Raw genomic sequence first — 18,510 nt, 5'->3', positions numbered from 1 at the left:
TGTGGCCATTGTGCTTAAGCCGAAGTAGGAATATGCTGAATCATCGTTCGCTTCCGTTTGAATAGGGATGGGCATCTCCTTGAATAATTATATGCATGTTGTTAGTTTTCACATTTACAATGGCCTGTAAACTGTGATCAATTTATCGGCTTTATCTGTGAAAATAAGTATAATATGCCGCAATGTTGATGGAGATATACTTATACTAAGAGGTGCATGCTTCATAGCGGGGTAACTTTGTTTAATGGATATTTTTGAGGACTCTTGTTGATGAAGTTGTGTCTGGACAACGAAGGTTATTGGTTATAGTAGATCAGTTAAAACGTGTTATCATTGCTGTTTTTTACCCATCTAGATGGTATAGTTTGTACGCGTTGTTTATTATATTGTAACGCACCCATTATTACATTTCAGTCTATAGCATAAAGTATCTTGTGTATTAACACTGCTGTGCATTAACAGTGCTGTGTGTATGTATGCGTGCATATATTTTGCACGTGTTTTCATGGTGAATGCACCACAGCGTTTCCGTCCGGCACCGCCGATGAGGTAGGGGGTTGTTTTTACAGAACTTTACTCGTGGCAGGGGAATGCCAAACAACAGGGAGAGTGGCTCTTCTTCTGAACAAAATAATGGAGGGGCATGGAACCGTGACGGTGAGCTGTGGGAAGCTGTATGCCCCAGGCGTGGAGTGGTGGTTGTTCCTGCCTGCACTGAAGGTGAACATGAGTGTAGAAATGCAGGCAAGGCTGATTAGTCATATGCCTTTCATAATATCCTGTATTTGAATCACACTGGGCTCGAATGCATACATTTTTTATGTATCTATAATGGAACCAGCTCTGCGAGCTGCGGGATTTAAATTGCATTATAATCACTAGTATCACATTGTGTTCGTATTAGAATCACACTATCCACTGCTGGATCTGCCCTCTCAATGGATTCACATATATACAGAGTATGATTATTCGACGTTTACGTATTGATTTTTTAACTGTTGAATTCCTGAAAGCTTCCAGCTGTAAGTAGCAGCTCGGGAGGACCGTGGGGTTAGAGCGGGGATATAAATGCGGCGCTTTTGGTTCGTGCCTACTTGTCCAGGCTCACTTTATCGCCGCCACTATTATAATTTTGATCAGCCAAAACTTAAGGCATTTCAAGAGGGGTTGGTTTGTTTTGAATATTTTAGATCACCCACCCAGCATATCTCTGGGACCATCCAATGCGCAGGCGATACACCACAGGATGACCCTTTCATCCCGACATTCACACCTGAGCCTACGCGTTCCCTAACACTCGCACACCCTGAAGGCACTTGTAGCCTTACGTGGCATTGTCTGCCACCCACTGTTGGGCCACATTCCCTAGAAGCCGACTTCAAGGTGAAGCTCGACACCGAGCGTCGTGGGCCACCGCCGGCCTGACACCGTCGTCGTCAGGGGAGAGGAAGCGAGACGGCGCCTCCTGGCTCCTTTCCACCATAGGGAGGTGTCAGAGGCAGCCTCCTTGAGGCCCAGGACCGGATCAGGTAATCGTCGCTGATGTTGAGCAATAATTTAACGTGAGCGAGAATTGAGCTGCGTGCTAACCACTACACTACCACTGCACTACCACTGCACTACCACTGCACTACCACTGCACTACCACTGCACTACCACTACACTACCACTGCTATACCACTACACTACCACTACACTACCACTACACTACCACTACACTGAGCATGTTCATACACACAGCAGTGTAACAGGATAACAACGTTTTGTGATTATTTTCACAGGTTAAATATTAGCAAATTATTTTAATAAACAGAATAGACAGGAAGGACAAGTTCAAAGGGCTCGCATAATGCACACGCGTAATGTACATTCCCTCAGTAATCCCCCCCATCCCCCACATTGTGCAAGAGCGCAGCTGCGTGGTCAACACATCTATGCTTCTATATAAGGAACGAAACAGTGAGACTTCCCAAATCTGGCTGTCGACTGATGAGGCTAGTTTTAATTAGCAGGCGAAACGTCGTACTCAGTTTGTAAATGTTGTGACTTGGCTCTCCAACACACCGGTGTGCTGTACTAGTGACAAATTTGCATGTTCTGTTTACGTGACAATCCTTACTAGTTGGCTTTGTCGGGTGGTGGCGGGTTTCAACGAAACATTTATATATTTAAGCAATCTAACCCAAAAAAAACTTTAATATGGACATGATAATAAACCACGCTTACAGGCTAAACCATTCAGATGATCATTCAAAGTTCATGGCAGAAATTATAATATAAAACACTTGTTTTCTAGAAGCACCCCGCTCATCACGATTGTCCTTAAATATATTTATGAAACAAAGTCAGTACAGTATAAACTTGCACATCTTATTCCAAATCAAGCTCGAGATCACCAATTTTGATATTTCAGACTGTATGTCGCTTTATAATCCTCTAAACTTGCAGCAGTTTAGAGGACATTGGGGGGTGAATATTAGCAAATTAACAGGAATCACGGAATTATGCATGGAGATGCACATCCTTATTCAAACAGAAGTGTACAATTATGCAGTGAGATGTACATACGTATTATGTTGCTAGATATGCGGATTGTTAATGGAAAAATTAACAATTGAATGCAAAGTCCATAATAGGCCAAGTCGAGAACAAAGGATTTGGATGCTAGAGCGAAGATATAAGGGGCTTAAAATCAAACCTCAAGGTCATTTCGAGAGGGATTTTGCTGAGGATAGACGCTCGACTCCTCGCTCTGCAGATAACCCTTCTTCCACGAGACCCAGCCTGGCGAGCACGATTGCTTGGCGACTGGTTGGCGACTTTGCTTCGGGAGAGTTCGTGGCGATCTCTTCAGACGGGCTACAGGGACATCGATACGCGGTGCGAAACAAGTAAGTGTCTTTGTTAGTGGATAAACTGGTAATCGCGTGTGTAGTCCGACTTACTGTGTATCGGTTAGACGTTGGTAATAGTTCGCTTTTTGGCTATTTGAGCCAGACATCCACGCAGCTTAGAGGGCGCCTTTTACTCTCAACAACACCCGCGACAGTTTCTCTGTTCTGACAAAATCAGTCACATGGAGCAGAAAAACTCTCCACAGCGCCACACAAACACTGACGTGAAGCCATTCAATTGCTCTGTGTGTGGGAAGGCATTTTCACGGAAATAAAATATTCACAGTCACCAGAAAATACTGTTATTAATTTTGTCGTGGTGTTTTGTGATTTCCGTGTCTTGAGTGTTGAGGTTTATTCTAGACTTCGTCACGTTAAGGTGGTGCTTTGTAGTCCTATCGGATTACTTGTTGATGTGGTGTGATGTGCAGTGGTTGTGAGGTGGTTCAATTCCGGATTTTACTCCAGTGGTTAAGTGGTCTTGTTGAGCTGGAGTTGGAGAAAGTCTGTGACCACAACTTTGCTCAATATTTTAAACATGTTCTTTAATTTTCATGATTGTGTAATAAATTAATTAACTTCAAATAATAAGTTTCAGAGTGTGCGTGGATTGCACGTTCGTTGTTCCTGTGTTTGATGGCTTGGACTTTTGGACGAATGGCTTCAGTGGAAAAGGACGTCAAAGGGGAAATCGACGTTTCCTTGTTTGATTTTAAGAATATCTTTTAACTGTTGAATTCCTATTGGGAAATAATTTGCCAAGTTTCTTTCCTGTTTGAGCCTGCGTATTAATAAAGATTTCGATTCGAGTATTAGCGTGAGTTTTCTTGCAGATTAATAAAGACCTGATTTGTTTTTAAAGATGACTGATCTACGTTATTGCTACCATATTTTCCTTTAAAAAAACACGGACGAGTAGACATACACACACGAGTGTGCATCCAAACACGACTGTATATACAGCGGTGTGCATTCACACACGAGTGTGCATGTGTTTCTACAAGTTTTAACGTTAATATACTTGCAGAACAATAAAGACCTGCTATGTTAAAGATGACTGATCGTCCCTTATTGCTACACTGTTCATAGCGAACACGTGTGGAGGCGAGTTTCAGGTGAAGCATCTCCATCACACAAGTTTACCCTTACCTGGCAGCATCGTGGCAGTCCGCTGGTCACACTCACTACGTCACACTCACGAGCTGTAGGGGCGGGGCTCTGTCTGCTCAGTGGCGCTGTTTTCATTCATTTAGCACCACGAGCGGGGAGTCTCATCCTTGTAGTTCCCTGTTGAGGTGGCGCATTCCTACCCCGTTTCCCTTAAATGATTTGTACGACACAATATAAAAACAATTTGTTTGTTCCAATACATAATCATACACGAGTACACATATACACTCCCATGTACACACACCCACATACGAGTGGACATACACAGAAGTACAGATCCATGTACATACAAACAGTAGTATACTTGTGTAATAAAAGGACTCAGACACTTCTCTCTGACTCCGTGTCCTTTATTTGGGGTTCGCGTTCTCCTTCCCACACGGCACTCCTCCTGAGACTCTCCCCCTGGCAGCCCCACATCTGCCTTCGCTCCCGTAGCCTTCCACGCTCCTGCAGCTCCGCTGCAGGCTCTTGGTACAGCCCTCTGGCTGCTCCCCCAGCAGCTCCATCGCTGCTCCCTGTTCCTCCGTGCGTGGCGATCTCGCCACCTCCCAATGTCAGCCCTTCGTGGCCTCTATGGCTATCTCGCCATTTCCTACCTCAGCCCTTCGTGGCCTCTGTGGCTATCTCGCCACTTCCTACCTCAATCCTCCACTCTCTCTTCCACCCCGCTGGCTGGCGCCGTCATGAGCCCCTCAGCCACCAGGCTGAGGCACGGCGACCACCCAACGTGTTCACCACCCTTCACTCCCCCGACTGCTCCAGATAGCTTCCTGTCTCCCCGCTATAACTTCTCCCCCACGTCACCCTGACTCCTCCCTCTTGGATCGTCATATCCGCCCCGCCCATTTATGCCCGCATTACACTACCCTCCCCCGTAGAGAAAATTCCAGCCGTCCTCGGCTGAAACAGAACAAAATAATGCGGGCGAAGGCATCACAATCAGGAGTCCCCCAGACACAACGGAGATTATAACAACAACAACACAAGCAACGAAAGGGGAGGTATCAGGAACTGGAACAGAACACCGGCCTGTCCTCCGCGCAACAACAACAAGAATAAGAATGGCACAATGCACGACAACGGCAACTGACACGCAAGAACGGCCGACGCGCACAACCCAGGAATGTGATGTTTTAGTGCGTGTCCATGTTGCAGTTCCATCCGCTCGGCTCAAGTCCAACGTCAAAGAGAAAGTGGTAGAGCAGGAATGACGAACGGGCGCTCAATCACTCCTTCATGTCCTCTTCCAGTTAGCACACCAGGTAACACCCAGTGTGGCAGGCACTGAAGATCTGTGACGAGAAGGAGAATCCAATCCCCTGAGGCACAGCACAACAACGCACATCCACATGTCGTACACGACAGCCACCCGGCCCCAGGGTAGTGGAGATGATGTAAATCCGGCCCGCTTAAGAAAACCCCCATAAATACCCAAAATAGACGCGATGGATGCCCCAGTATTTACATTTTAACAATAATATTATTTACACGTGACAACAACAACAACAACAAAATTTCCTGCTCTTGCCCACCAGCAATCCTCCCTTAAGGACCAGCACAGACATCGCACGTACACAGCATGTACCCACGGTCACTCTCAGCAAAGCCCACCTAGTCGCACACCCTCGCGTGGAGAGAGCCACGCTCCCCAGCGGTAACGTTTAACTCGCCCTAACCCCCACCGTGGTCGTCAACCCACAGCAACAACCACTGACCATACTCTCGGCTAGTGCAATTTCGGGGATGAGCAGCAACTCGGCCATGCTCCTCCCTTACTATCCCATCAGAGATGGACACACACCAGCCTCGTATAGTCCGATGCTTTATAGCCCAGGGAAGGTTCATCCCCCAGCAATGCCAGACCCCATGTACTCCCCCCACGGGGCAATGTTCTCTTATAGAGACAATAACACCCTAACCCAGATCCCGTGAGCCCCCGGCACACCAGGTTCAGTCTGCCACCGCACAACTGAACCATGACTCCCCGAGCCATATGAGCACATGGCCCATTAGTTTAAGACATACCACGGAGGTTTCGCCTCCGGGCTGTCAGGTCAGCCATCAGCCATAGGCCGATGTGACCACAACTCGTGCATCACCCAATCAACAATGGCAGGCATAACAGATGGAATATTTGCCCCACCCCGGTTTTTCCCGCGCGCTCAAAATGGCGTCCCCCTTCGCCCAGCGCGTTCGCGCAATCTCTCGCGCGCACTCAAAATGGCGGCCCTTTCCGCAAAGCGCATCGTCGCCATACCCCGCGTGCGCGCAAAATGGCGGCCCAACGTGCGAACACGTGGCCAAAAAATGGCGGCCCAACGTGCGAACACGTGGCCAGTTTTCTCCATTCGTGCACCCCAGCTTCCCTTTGCTGGGGGTCACAAAATGCATCCCCCGTCTTATTGTAACAACCCCAACAACGATAGACGCACAGCCCCAGCTTGCTGCGTGCAGCAGTCATATCGGGGAATTTTTAACCAATATTTTACCAACCACATTGGTTACACAACCCAACTCGCAAAGCAACTCGTGGCTGCATGCGATAAACCGAATACGCGACGCCACTTGGCGCCCATTTACGATCCCATTAGCATTAACATCTGAGCCACCCACAACGGCGTCATCGCGCACCCTCGTTTTCAAAAAGCTCAATTACCCTTATAATATACACGCAATCTCGTGTGCACAACACCCATACAACCAAATTTTTGGGTCCCCCTCTATAATATACACGCAATCTCGTGTGCACAACACCCATACAACCAAATTTTAGGGTCCCCCTCTATAATATACACGCAATCTCGTGTGCACAACAACCATACAACCAAATTTTTGGGTTCCCCTCGAATTTGTTACCAATTTCCAAACAGGTACGCACAATTAATAACAATCCCAAACCCCAATAGTCAACCAATGCATTGCACCCCATAACCGTACAGAACGGTGTAACAGCACATACAGTCAGCATATCGCGATCACACGCGTACATGTAAGCACAATAGCAAGCAGATCTGCAGGCAACCAACACACCATTAATCATGTCGTAACTTTGCAGCAACAACACAAACATTCTCTCTCTTGCAACAACCACATCGCACATAGCACCTCGCAGCACAATACACCAAAAAAAATATATATTTTTTTTCAATTAAGCCCATCGCACAAGGTAACCCACGAGATAATACAGCGCAAGATACCCGAAGCTCCCGAGTTAATAATTAACTTCGCCATCAAGATAACAACTCCACGCCGCAGCGCACACACACAATTTGACACTCAGCAAACACAGCAGACTCTCCGTCCATTCTCAACACACGCACACACTTATATTGACACCAAGCAACAAGCAGACAGCGCGTTCATCGTTATTACACACACATACACACAGTCCGAACCGCGCTCCGCACAATCGAGTCATGAGAGAAAAAAACACAATCGCCCCCCGGCCCTCGAAAGATGGGTGAGGTGTGTGTTAAGGCCGGGTGCGTATCGTTACGACTCGCCCGGGGCTGCAGCAAGAAGAGGACGGCAGGGTGGCAACTTGAGACGCCTCGCAGAACTCGTTCGGCGACTTGACTGCTCCGTTGTCACGCACCCGAGCCAGGACGGGAAGCTCCCGCCCCAGCAGCCGCAGCATCGTCGTCCTCTCCTCGCAGCTCGTCCTCGCGCAGCAGCTCACTGCAGGCTGCTCTCCCCGAGGCACCTCCAGATGGCAGCGCAAAGCTGCGTCACCGCCGCGATGTTGAATGGCGACGTCTCCCCGCCGCGGTGAAGACAAGATGGCGGCCTCCCGCCTTTTCTCCCCTGCCACGCCCAAGATGGCGTCTTCGTGCCACGTGGCAGATGGCGCTGGCAGCGCAGGAAAGGCGGAGGCCTGCGGATCACCACCGGGCCTCCCCGACGCCGTCCTCGGCGTGGTGAACTCACACAGTTACGCCAGCACGATTTTCAAGGTCTCCATCTGCGCCGCCATCTGTCTCCATCGTAAGTTGGCGTCCTCCGGCACAGACAGGTCCACCAACGCGGCGACACCTTGCTCACCCGGACCCGTACTCGTTCCAGCACGGATCTCCTCTTCCATCGCAGGCAGGTCCACCGTCTGAGGAAGGTCGTCGTCGTCTGATGATGTAGCAGATGATGGCGCAGGAATATTCTTTTTTTTTCTTCTCTCAGTTGTTTTGAGATGCCGTTTCACTTCTGACACCAGTGTAATAAAGGACTCGACCCTGGTTCTGTCTCCGTGTCCTTTATTTGGGTTCGCGTTCTCCTTCCCTCACGGCACTCCTCCTGAGACTCTCTGCCTGGCAGCTCCACAGCTGCCTTCGCTCCCGTAGCCTTTCGCGCTCCTGCAGCTCCCTGCAGGCTCTTGGTGCAGCCCTCTGGCTGCTCTCACAGCAGCTCCACCGCTACTCCCTGTTCCTCCGTGCTCGGTCACCGCTGGCCGGCGGTGCCGAGTCTTACCGTGTGTGGCGATCTCGCCACTCCCCAACCTCAGCCCTCCGTGGCCTCTGTGGCTATCTCGCCATCTCCAATCTCAGCTCTATCCCCAACTCTCTTCCACCCCGCTGGCTGGCGCCGTCATGAGCCCCTCAGCCACCAGGCTGAGGCACGGCGACCACCCAACGTGTTCACCACCCTTCACTCCCCCGACTGACCCAGATGGCTTCCTGTCTCCCCGCTATAACTTCTCCCCCACGTGACCCTGACTCCTCCCTCTCGGATCGTCATATCCGCCCCGCCCATTTACGCCCGCATTACATTAATAACAGTTATATGCTTAATACAATGTACAAAGTAACATATAGTATCGTAATTGTATAGTAAACATATAGCAGCATATAGCAGTGTGATACACATTAGGGTGGGTAGAATAATACATAGTGTTATATTAAAATGTATAAGGTATAGGGTGGTTTATAGCAATACAGTATATAATTTAATGTTGGGTTTATCTATGGCAGTATATAGTACGGTGTATGCTCGTGTGATGTAAGAGAATAAAGTTTAGATGGAAGCATATTATATAATTTTTACGACGTAGAATTGTAATGTATTACTTGCTGTTAGTAAACTCAGCTTATTGTAGAGTATAGTAAATATACTGATGATGCTATGCTGTTTATACTTCAGTTTTTTATGTAGTTTATACTTTAGTTTTCTACGTGGTTGTTCAGTAACTGCAGCTACATACTATTAACATTCCTTTCCTTTGTTAATGCTACTCCCTGCACCCTCCCTTGGTGCTGCTGATCCTGCATAATGCATGGGCATAATATGACTTTGAAACCCCCCCGCCCACCTCCTACACATTTCCCATGAATATGCTAAATTCCTCTTGATATGCACATTCTTTTGTTAAGGCGCTCCTCTTCCACCTCCTACCCAGCTTATATATAAGCTCCTCGCTTGGCAGTGTCTCATTCTTCACCTGAAGACGGCTGCTTGCGTTGTAGCCGAAACGTCGTGAGAATTATTTTATTATGTTTTTTTTATTTTATTACTTCCTTTCTACGTGACTTTACCGAAAGAACCAAGAAGATGAATCCCTGCAGTCACGAAAGCTTTAAATCTTTGGAGAGCTCTTTGCTCTTGGCCATGGTGGAGCGTTTGGAATCTGATTGATTGCTTCTGTGAACAGGTGTCTTTTATATAGCTAACAAGCTGAGATTAGGAGCACTCCATTTAAGAGTGTGCTCCTAATCTCAGCTCGTTACCTGTATAAAAGACACCTGGGAGCCAGAAATCTTTCTGATTGAGAGGGGGTCAAATACTTATTTCCCTCATTAAAATGCAAATCAATTTATAACATTTTTCCCTGGATTTTTGTTGTGATTCTGTCTCTCACTGTTCAAATAAACCTACCTTTAATATTATAGACTGATCATTTATTTGTCAGTGGGCGAACGTACAAAATCAGCAGGGGATCAAATACTTTTTTCCCTCACTGTATGTTAACCACGCTGTGTGTGTACACCTATGTTAACCAAATTGTCTCAACGTTGCATGTGTACTGGGTTTTAATTAAAATTTAATTTTCTTGATGGAGTAATTTCTGCCCCTTTATATTTTTCAACGCTTTCACTTCACGTGATATTCCTCTGATTGTCGTGGTCAACATCTTGTAACAACATGTTTAGTCTACTTCCTGTTGTCCAATCCACGAGACTGTGTGCTCACTGTGACAACGTACTGCCCGCACACCAATCAGGCGCCACGTGCCTCAGGCTCACCTGCGTCGTGTGCGTGCATCACTCTAAATAAAAAACACCTAATTGATAAAGCAATCAATAAAAATCGGCGTCAATCACTTAAGCGTCTCTTTAAAAGCGTGGACGTCTTGTTAATTAAATATCTATTTTCCCGCCGGGAATCGAGAACGCCGCGGCCCATGAGCTCTGGAATCGCGTCGCCCACGAAGCTTCTCAACACGCGGTGAGCGCCGAGCGCGTGTTGCGCAACTCAAACTTGTTGTTTTATTATTCAACTTCATTCGTTCCTCTCTCTGTGTGTGTGTGGCGCGCTCAAGGCTCGTGGTCGAAACCTCGTTCACTTCCACGTTGTCCGCTCGACTTCTTAAAAAAAAAAAGTTAAAATTTTTTTTAATAAAAAAATAATTTTTAATTAAAAATATTTTTATTTTTTATTTTTTTAAGGAGTTTCTTTTAGTGGGTTTACCTATACAATGCATGGGTCTCCTTGCATATCTACATTATATTTATTGGTTCAACAACAACAACGATAACACCGCTGCCGGGTGACTACCTAACACGAGGTCTGACCCTGCGTAGTAAAGTGTTGTGTGTTGCTAAATTGGTTATGCCTACAAAGTATGTTTAATGGATAGTATTATTCCACACAAACTTTGCGTTTGTGAGCAGGACTTTACGTGAAGGGATGACACACATGCACGCCACGTTTTTTTTATTTAAAATAGTTAAATTTATCAATGTCCTGGGTCACAAGCAACGTTTGTGAGGAGATTTTATTTTAATTTATTTGTAAAAAGAATATGTATTTATTTCTACCTACGTGACTTTACCGAAAAAACCTCAGAGTATGAATCCTTGCAGTCACGAATCACGAAAGCTTCAAATCTAGAATTTGTGGAGAACAACAATAGCCACTTTCTCTACTTTTGAGACGTAAGCTATTAGGTAATAAAACTTTACTACTAAGGGACAATGTTGTTGTCACACTGTTATTAATGGAGTGGATTATTCACTTCGCGTTTGTGTCCTGGGTCACACAAGCAACGTTTGTGTGGAGTATTAAGAGCCCACTTTCTCTACTTTTGAGGCACTAGCTATTAGGTAATAACACTTCACTACACAGGGACAACAATAAAACATGTTTTTGTTACACACTGAATTATCTACTTAATCGAGGAAATCTCTAAAGCTTTCGTGACTGCAGGGACTTATCTTCTTGGTTCTTTCGGTAAAGTCACGTAGAAGGGCTCGTTTTTTGTCTGAAATCCAAAGGCCTTTCACTGGAAAAACCACCTCTGCGGTACTAAACTCTACTGACCTGGTATTGACAATCAAGGGGATTTCCCTGTCCCCAGACGACCTGCTTGTCAGTTTTGATGTGGTTTCCTTATTCACCAACGTTCCTGTACCTGACACCATCGCAATCATTGAAGACTTGGTTCATCAAGGACTGAATACTGAGGTACCCCCCTGGTGAGACACTGCTTAACCAATACATATTTCACCTGGAATGGAACTTTCTACAAACAAACTGAGGGTACCCCAATGGGCTCCCCCCTATCTCCGGTTGTAGCCAACGTTTTCATGGAGAAATTTGAGACCGACGCCATCCAGACTGCCACTCTACACCCGACCTTATGGAAGAGGTACGTAGATGACACTTTTGTCATCTGGCCACATGGCCGGCCTGTTCTAGACCAATTCCTCGACCACATCAATTCCATACACCCAGCCATCAGATTCACCATGGAAGTCGAAAAAGATGGCAAGCTACCCTTTTTGGATGTCCTAATTAAAAGGAGACCTGATGGTTCAATGAGCCACTCTGTCTACAGGAAAGCCACCCACACGGATGCTTACCTAAAACCGGATTCCCACCACCATCCATCCCAGAAGAACTCCCTCATCAAGACTCTATACCATAGAGCCCAATGCATCTCCGACCAGGAACACATTGCCAGTGAACTCAAACACGTACGCCAAGCTCTTAAGGCTAATGGTTACTCCGACTACACAATCCGCAAGGCCATCACTCCAACCATCAAGAAAGATCCTGTTGAGGAGCCTATCAAAACCATCACCTTACCCTACATTGCTGGGGTCACAAAAAAGATCTCCAAAATCCTGATTAAACACAAGATCCAGGTCCGATTCAACACAGTACATAAAATCCGTGATCTGGTCCCGTCTGTAAAAGACGTGGTTCCAGATATACAGTACCCTGGCGTCTACAAACTAAGTTGCCTCTGTGGTAGCAGTTACATTGGAGAAACCAAACGACATGTCTCGGATCGTATCCGTGAACATAAAGCAGACCTGAAACACGGTAAGACAAACACCTCAGCCGTGGCAGATCACTGTTACAATATCAGTGGGCTCACATGACATTGACTTCTCCAAGACGGAGGTTCTCTGCAAGCCATCTGGCTACCATGAGAGATTCGTTCATGAGGCGATCCACATATATAAACACAGAGACAATTTCAACCGAGAAGATGGATTCTGGCTCAGCAATCATTGGAAGGACGTAATAAACCATTTCGGATCTTAACTGATTGTTGTTCACGTTTACGGTGACTTTCAGACCGCAGTCCACTCACTGGCATTGACTGTGTATCTTGTGTGCTCCACAGGGAATGCATTATTTGCTCCGCTGCGGGTCTCCTGCTTCTACATACTATGAACATTCCCTCCCTTTGTTAATGCGACCCCCTCCCTTTGATGCTGCTAATCCTGCATAATGCATGGGTATAATATGACTTTGAAAACCCCCAGCCCACCTTCTACGCATTTCCCATAAATATGCTAAATTTCTCTTGAAATGCAAATTCTTTTGTCAAGGCGCTCTTCCCCCCCTCCAACCCAGCTTAAAAAGACGCTCTAAGCCTGGGGTTGTCATTCAGACTCTGTCTTCTCGACAGACCTGTTCTTCACCTGAGGACGGCTGCTTGCGTTGTGGCCGAAACGTCGTGAGAATTATTTTATTATGTTTTATTTTTATTATTTTATTACTTCCCTTCTACGTGACTTTACCGACAGAACCAAGAAGACGAGGAAATCTCGTTCGGCCCTTGCGCCCCCTGTTGACACGGGACCGGTACTGCAGGCCAAGAATATGGCATGGCGCCAAACGATGCCACCCACACATTCAATGCACGTTGTGGTTATAAGGTCGGTCGGCTACAGACATCAGCAGTTGGAGTTCATCACGACCACGGTGGCTAGGAGATGTTTACTTTCTCGCCCGGTATACAAGCGGTCGTGGGTTCGAGCCCGTGTACCAGGCGAGGAAGTTAACATCTCCCAGCCACCGTGATGATGATGATGAGTGAGACATGAAAACTCAAAATATGCAGACCATGCGAGGGTGTGAACATCGTCACCATCGCTCTGCTTCTCTTCTGCACAGTGTCGCTGGCCATGAGAACTCCGATGGGCTTCTCCCCGCTGCTGCTGGGACTCTGCGCCACGGCACAGCTGGGGGCAGTCGCCAGCGACTCTTGGTGGTAACCGCGAGACGCCGCCGCTGATTTCCTCTTCACTCTTCTTCTGCGATGGGCGCACAAGTGTCTAATATCTTGCACACCCCCCCCCCCCCCCCCATACGGCTGTTTGTGTTTTGTTTAACACCGAGTAGCGGGCAGGGCTCTCGTGACCAATATCATCCACAGGAGTTTTTTGGGGGGGGGTTACATCGCGTAAATGTATAAATGTTGTCATAAAAAATATATCTAGCCACAGTGATGATGATAGAGACACACAGACTCCAAATATACAGCAGCAGCAGGCGTCAGGGTTGGGATCAAACCTACTACCTACTGCATACCAGGCGAGGTAGTCAACATCCCCTGGCCACCGTGACCCCCCTCCACCCCCTTCCCTCTGCAGGTCGCTGGCATTGTGGACACCCCGGGTCGACCCCTCCACGCATCCGCTGCTGTTGTGCAGCACGTCGCCGGGGCTGTCCCCCACACAGCGCCAAATATGCCAGAAGCAGCCGCACTTCATGAAGCTCGTGGCCGAGGGTGTCCAGCTGGCGATTGCCGAGTATCGGCACCAGTTCCAGGCCAAGCGGTCGAACTGGACCACGGAGAATGGGCTCGTCCCTATTCCTCGGTCGGGTAAGGAGATCGTCTCCCCGGGTCAGAGCCAGTGTCGAGCCTCTCCCGGCAAAGCGGGTTTCCCCTCGACGTTCAGCTACACACGGACGACCTTTCTACACGGCCCCATCGTCGGCTTCTAACTGCACAGCTGGCTGACTAATGCAGCGATGACGACGATGGGAGCCGTGCAGAGGATCGGACATGCGGCCGGAACACGGCGAGCGTAGCTAGGCCACGCCCCCTTCTAGAACCTTCCAGCAGGTTCCATGAGCTTCCCCACTGACCCACCTTCTACCTCTAGCCCAGACACGCCCCCTTCTAGAACCTTCCAGCAGGTTCCATGAACTTCCCCACTGACCCACCTTCTACCTCTAGCCCAGACACGCCCCCTTCTAGAACCTTCCAGCAGGTTCCATGAGCTTCCCCACTGACCCACCTTCTACCTCTAGCCCAGACACGCCCCCTTCTAGAACCTTCCAGCAGGTTCCATGAGCTTCCCCCCTGACCCACCTTCTACCTCTAGCCCAGACACGCCCCCTTCTAGAACCTTCCAGCAGGTTCCATGAGCCCTGTCATTGCACTAGTCAAGAATTCGCCACGTTCTGTCTACGTGCCGAAGCCTTGCCGGTCGGACGCGGCGGCTGTTTTAACGACGTGACGTTTCTATTTCGGCGACCTACGCTAGATAGAAAAACAACAACCTCCATTATAGACAAATGATGAAATTGTTTTGGGGGGGGGGGGGGGGCCAGGCTCTCGCGAGACCGCCTTCTTCTCCGCCCTCGCCGCCGCGGGAGTGGTGCACGCGGTGGCGCGCGCCTGCTACACCCCGCAGGTGATCCGCGACAGCTGCACCTGGACCTATGACCCCTTGCTGCACCCCAGAGGTAACATCGAATACGGAGCCCATTTCGCCAAGGTGTTTGTGGACGCGAGTGTCCACGACCGCTGGAGGCGAGGGGGACAACGCAAGTCTTTGGCGAAACTCGTGCAGATGGATTTGCACAACTACGAAGTTGGTCGCGTGGTGAGTGGGCGGGTGGGTTGTAGGTATTGTCGTATGAAATGTTTTTTTATGGAAAAAAGTATCAGTTTATGAAATGCTGCACATTTATATACTTGGATCGGCATCGTTGTCTAGGGGTTGTCTTGTTCAGCAGTTCTACTGCTGTAGCCACCCGATTGCTTGTGTTGCAGGTTGAAATGTGATTTATTATTTTTCTATCTACGTGACTTTACCGATCTAACCCCCCAAGTCAGCACGCTCATGGTTCGTCATTAGCCGTTGCGCTGCTGCTCCTGTGAGTAGCAGCCTGGCTTTGCGCCACTACCCTTGGGTGCGGCACAGGCTGGAGAAGGGATGCAGTGATGTGGTACAGGAGGACGTGGAGCTGAGTGGACTTGCCGATGACTGGTACCAGCGGTGTCAAGATCGGCCTCAGTGGAGGAGGCTCGTGAAGGACGCTACAGGGCAGCTGGAGGCAGTCGCCCTCCAACAACAACGGAGGGTGGAGGAGCGACGCTCACAACAACGAGCGGAGCGCCGGGTGGCTAAAGCACAGCATGTTGGCATAGTAGGGGGCACAGGTGGTGCATCAGCCAGTCATCTCAGTCAGTCGACCCGTGGCACCTGGGTCTGCCCCGTGACCTCCTGCCAGCGGGCGTTGGACACTTCACGTGGCCTCAACGTGCACACGGCCTGGCACAATCTCCCTCGTGACGTCACCGCCACTTAGTGGCGAATGGCGGTTGGTAGTGACAAATGATGATGGTGTTGGTGGTAACTGATTGTGGTAGTAACAATGACCGTGGTGGTGGTGCTGCAGGTGATGGAAGAACTGTTGTACTACTGCGGTTGCGACAACAGAACCGGTGAATGCGACAGAGTCTGCCTGCCGCTGCGCGAAGACTTTCGCGACGTTGGCGACTTTCTGAACGTGAGCTCACGGCTGCCGGTGATGAGACTGCACCCGGAGGATTAATCCACAGTCGGGTTACAAACGGGGGGAGGGGTCCCTAACAGCATTCACTCAACCACCACCACTTCAAAAGAAAACATGGCGGATCCTCCCCCCCCCTGATGATGATGACGATAATGTCAATGATGGCTGCAGGGAAAGTACGACAGAAGTTCCGCCATGCGGCTGGTGAGGGACAACAGGAGCGGTGGAAGTGGCGGCGCCGCCCGCTGGCGTCTGGAGCCGGTGAACGAGTGGTTGACGGCGCCCTCGGAGTATGACCTGGTCCACGTGAGCGCCAGCCCGGAGTACTGCGTCCGTGGCAGCACCAGCGGAGCGGTGGGGAGGCAGCGCTGCAACGACACCGAGGCAGCCGAGGAATGCACCGTCACATGCTGCGACAGAGGATACGACATCTCCCAAGGTGGGCCCCCCCCCCCACCCCCGGTTGAAATTGAGTTACAAGATTTGAGGATACGACAACAGACGGAGTGAGTTCAATGAAAGCGTGTAACATGATCTCGTCCAGGAGCGTCAATCGTTCCACAAACTCCCGGTCATCTTGGTAGCAGCAGCGGCGGCTTTCTAGCTCTGCCATCGGACAGAGACGCTGGTCACTGCATCATTGCGCGCAGCGCTCTCGGATGAGCGTCTGCGGCCGTCTGGAATGCTCTTCCGATAATATAAAGCGCGATATTAGTCTAGATTGAACACTGTTTTCTTTAGAACTGCTTTTAGTATTTAGTTTGTCTTTCCCCTGCCCGCACCACCTGAGCGCATGGTTGGCTATGTATGGTGTCAAGAAGTTCAACGTACAAACTATACACTACACATCACATCCTATACACTACTCTACACCACGACTCTACACTACTGTAATAACCACCTGGCCACACACCACCGTCTCTCTCTATTCACACCGTCCCTATACCACTACGCACTAGTCTTCACTACTATACAGTACCGTACACCACGCAATCACACCGAAAATGCATTTCTGTAGAACTGCTTTCCGTGATCCTTAGGTTGCTCGAAGGGATATCGTCGGCAGTGGCTCTGCGACAGCCGCTTCCCCGCGGGTCATTCGCAGAGGTCGCAAACGGGTTTTGATTCCTTACCCCTCGTACCCGTATCCGGCCGCACCAGGGTCGCTAGCGGGTACCCGGCCGTACCCGTACCCTACCCGTACCCGGCCGGGTACGGGTAGGGTACGGGTTTCGGGTACCCGCTTGCGACCTCTGGGACGAAGCCATGTTGCAGGCGCGGGTGGGTTGATTCTAGGAACTTGAATTGTGAGAAGAGACAAGACGTTGGGAAATGAGTGACAAACGGTGACTCACCAGTGACTCACGGTCTACCCGTACCCGGCCGCACCAGGATCGCAAACGGCTACCCGTACCCGGCCGGGTACGGCCGGGTACGGGTAGCCGGGTATCGGGTACCCGGTTGCGACCTCTGGTCGTTTGACAACGTCGGGAGGAGAAGTGCGCGGAGATTTTGTTCACCTCGACGTTAATGGCGGTTGCACAATTGCGATGATCTCATTAGCTCTCTCCCCTCTGCTGTTCCCTCCCCAGTCACGGTGGAGATGCAGTGCGGGTGCAAGGAACAGCTCAAGGAGAACGTCAAGTGCAAGCTTTGCCCGTGGACCGTCGATCAATTCGCTTGCAAGTAGCCTCCAGCCCCAGTGGAGGGGGGGCCTCGACTGAGATCGCGACCCCCACAAAGCTGTTTAGGGCATCGACATCCAGCGTGTACCCCTCACTACGAGCTGCGTTCTACTATACACACTTCACTCGCGTGCGATGCTACACTGCACTATGCACTACCCTACTACACACTCTGCATGCGCTTCATCTTCACGATGTGGAAGCGCCGTTGTTTTGTGACGTCGCCACTTGAATGCGCTTAGCGACCAAGTGCCGTTGTTCCATTTATTCCTTTGTTCTCGTTAACGCCGCGTTTGCCAAATCTAGGCAACGTTCACTCGGCGCTTGTTAGGATTCACAGCGAGGTCCGTCGCACCCTTCCCTGCGAGCCGCGTCACACTGAATCTACTACTTCACACGACTTCGCACTGCACTTGTATGCAGTGTCTCGCCTATAAAAGTCATTTTTGTCTCTTTATCTGTGTGTGTGGTGTGTGTATGTTGTGGTGTGTGTGTGGATGAAA

The 18,510-nt window shown here is 49.3% G+C and overlaps 1 protein-coding gene across 2 annotated transcripts; it reads left to right on the top strand.

The window, feature by feature from the left end:
* The first annotated feature begins 13,688 nt into the window (after nt 1–13,688).
* LOC133362334 (protein Wnt-5a-like) lies at nt 13,689–18,216 on the top strand. 2 transcript variants are annotated; one of them, XM_061581265.1, is made up of 6 exons: nt 13,689–13,782; nt 14,165–14,397; nt 15,132–15,406; nt 16,206–16,316; nt 16,494–16,761; nt 17,915–18,216. In XM_061581265.1, the coding sequence occupies exons 1-6, from the start codon at nt 13,697–13,699 to the stop codon at nt 18,010–18,012; spliced, it is 1,071 nt and encodes a 356-aa protein (XP_061437249.1). In that variant the 5' UTR covers nt 13,689–13,696; the 3' UTR covers nt 18,013–18,216. The 2 variants fall into 2 exon arrangements, with proteins under 2 accessions (XP_061437249.1, XP_061437248.1); XM_061581264.1 differs by having other exon boundaries at nt 16,206–16,334.
* The last annotated feature ends 294 nt before the right edge of the window (nt 18,217–18,510 follow it).

Source organism: Lethenteron reissneri, unplaced genomic scaffold (assembly GCF_015708825.2).
Source record: "Lethenteron reissneri isolate LAM-NWPU_2019-01 unplaced genomic scaffold, ASM1570882v1 scaffold_1438, whole genome shotgun sequence".
NCBI classification, from domain to species: domain Eukaryota; kingdom Metazoa; phylum Chordata; class Hyperoartia; order Petromyzontiformes; family Petromyzontidae; genus Lethenteron; species Lethenteron reissneri.
This window is presented reverse-complemented; position numbering and strand designations above follow the sequence as displayed.

Excerpts from the sequence above, each read along its gene's own strand:
- LOC133362334 (XM_061581264.1), top strand. The coding sequence starts at position 13,697 with ATGAGAACTCCGATGGGCTTCTCCCCGCTGCTGCTGGGACTCTGCGCC. Across the intron at positions 13,783-14,164 it reads GTCGCCAGCGACTCTTGGTG|GTCGCTGGCATTGTGGACAC; the intron begins GTAACCGCGAGA and ends TTCCCTCTGCAG. Across the intron at positions 16,762-17,914 it reads AGGATACGACATCTCCCAAG|TCACGGTGGAGATGCAGTGC; the intron begins GTGGGCCCCCCC and ends TTCCCTCCCCAG.